General features: G+C 52.6%; 1 protein-coding gene across 1 annotated transcript in view; it reads right to left on the reverse strand.

Annotated features, from left to right (window-relative positions):
- Window positions 1-1,175: 1,175 nt before the first annotated feature.
- LOC103770887 (inositol 1,4,5-trisphosphate receptor-interacting protein-like 1) overlaps window positions 1,176-2,069 on the reverse strand; it is a gene marked incomplete at its 5' end in the record, with an annotated part of 1,501 nt that continues 607 nt past the window's right edge. Inside the window, one exon of the mRNA XM_008938167.1 lies at window positions 1,176-2,064. Coding sequence (XP_008936415.1) covers window positions 1,176-2,064 — 889 coding nt within the window. The remainder of the gene's footprint in view (window positions 2,065-2,069) is intronic.

Below are 2,069 nucleotides of genomic sequence, written 5' to 3' on the forward strand. Positions count from 1 at the left end.
GAAAGAGGGAGTGAAAGCAACGTATCTGTTCATTCCTGGGATTTCACAAATGAGTTGCTTTGGGGAAGCAAGGAAGGGGGATTAACTTGATTCACTCAGTAGAGTGCTTCACCTGGAGCCATTCCTCAGAAAGTTATGAATAATTTCCATTAGCTGTGACTGTGCTTCTCTCCTTCTATTGCCCAGAATGCAAGTGAAAAGTTGCAGAACACATTCTTGGCAGAGGTTCACAAAGCTGGGTCCCCTCTAGCTGCGGAGCAAGAGGTACTGAGAGAAGAAGGTTCTGGGCTGAGCCAAAGCACCGCTATGGACTCCTTCCCACCTTGTGGGTCTGGACTCTGGGCTGGCTGGACACCATTCAATCCAGTCACGAAAGCTGAGTGCTTCCTGAGTGCTGAGAGCTGCTGTAGGTGCAACACCCTCATGTGATGCTGACACCCCATATCTGCTTCTTAACCGGAGTGAAAACCTGTTCAGAAGGTAAATGGGGACAGTCTATCTGATGAACCAGCCATCATCACAGCTGTGCACTTCTAACCAGCCCACATCGTGACGCGTGCCGGTGGTGTCACAGGCACCAGAGCACATCACGGGCATCTTCTCTGTGTCCTGTGTGCTCAGTTCTGCCCTCAGCTGTGAGCTCCGCAGAGACAGCTGTGTGCATAAAGACCTCTGCAGAGGTTGAGACCCCCAAATGAGCTGTATCCAGACAAGTGTTAGAAGCGTTTCCAAGGATGGAAATTGCACAACCCCTCGGATCCTCCGGTTCTTCTCCCCAGAGCTGATCCCCAGTTAGTCAATACCACAAAATCTTTGTGCAAGTGCTGCAGAATGAATTTTGCTAGCCTTGCTTTTCTGGGACTCCAGGAAAAGAGACGGGAAGGGAGGAAGGTGGGGTGGAGTGTTGTCCCAGAAGTGGATTCTTTACCCAGTGTGCAAAATCCATTCCACACAGAGCGACGAGATGTCATGTTTATTATAATCTCACGCAGTTTCGGGTGCTGGCAGGCTAGTGCCAGGAGAACTAGCAGCCCATAGGAACAGAATGGAGAGTACACAACCCATTCTTTGTGTTGTTTTTATTGTAAAGTTGGAAGGGGAGGAATGAACAGCAGTGATAACAAAGACAGTAATGAACCAAGGGATAAAGCAAGGATGAACCAGGACAATCTCTTTCAGCGACGAGGAAAGAGCACACTTAAGAGGCGACTTTCCACCAGCTCCAGATCCTCTTTGGCCTTGTTGTGGGCAACCGGATCCTGCTCCAGGTACTCGAAGAGGTTGAGTGGCTGGGCCGTTTGGAAGTCCGGGGGCAAGATTATCTCCTTGGGCATGCTCTCATTGCCAAAGAAGAAATGGTTGAGGCGTCTCTCTTGCAGGCAGAGGCAGAGTTTCCACATGATATCCTCCAACCGTGGCAGGAAATGCCTGCTGCACCAGGCTGACGGGGCTGTGGTGTTCAGGAGGTGCATCACAACCGTCTTGAAGGTGTAGGTGTCAAAGTCTGTGCCCGCCAGGCTACAGGCAAAGAGGTGCAGATATTTGAGGTGTAAACTGCCCTGCGGGACCTGCCTGGCCATGAGCCTGAAGAACTTCACCTCTGCCACAGCGTAGCTCTCTGGCCATATCGTGCCATGGGTGAAGGTGTCCTCTGTGGCCTGGCTGGTCAGGAAGACATCCGAGTCGCCTTGCTGCACAGCAAATATCATCTCCACAAAGAGGGGTCTCCCGGAGGCATTTGTCAGCTGCAGCTTGCAGGAGCGGCTGGAGGGCAGCACCTTCATGTTATAGCCACGTGTCTGAGGCACCAACCCCCAGTTTGACCTCACAAACCTCTGGAACCAGAGGGCGGTTTTGTGCCCATCTAGGCAGGAGTCGGTGCAGAGAATGTCTAGGAAGCTGGGACCATGATTTCTCGTCAGGTCTGCCTTGGCACGGTGGAGGAAGCACAGCATGATCTCCCTGCGCTCTTCCCTCGTGCAGGTGCACTCCAGCTCCACGAGGACGCGGAAGATCCTCTCTGGCTTCCTCTCCCTGTTGACCAGCTCCAGGTGGGAGGTGCGCCTAGG

Source organism: Merops nubicus, unplaced genomic scaffold (assembly GCF_000691845.1).
Source record: "Merops nubicus isolate BGI_N331 unplaced genomic scaffold, ASM69184v1 scaffold564, whole genome shotgun sequence".
In the NCBI taxonomy this organism is placed as follows: Eukaryota; Metazoa; Chordata; class Aves; order Coraciiformes; family Meropidae; genus Merops; species Merops nubicus.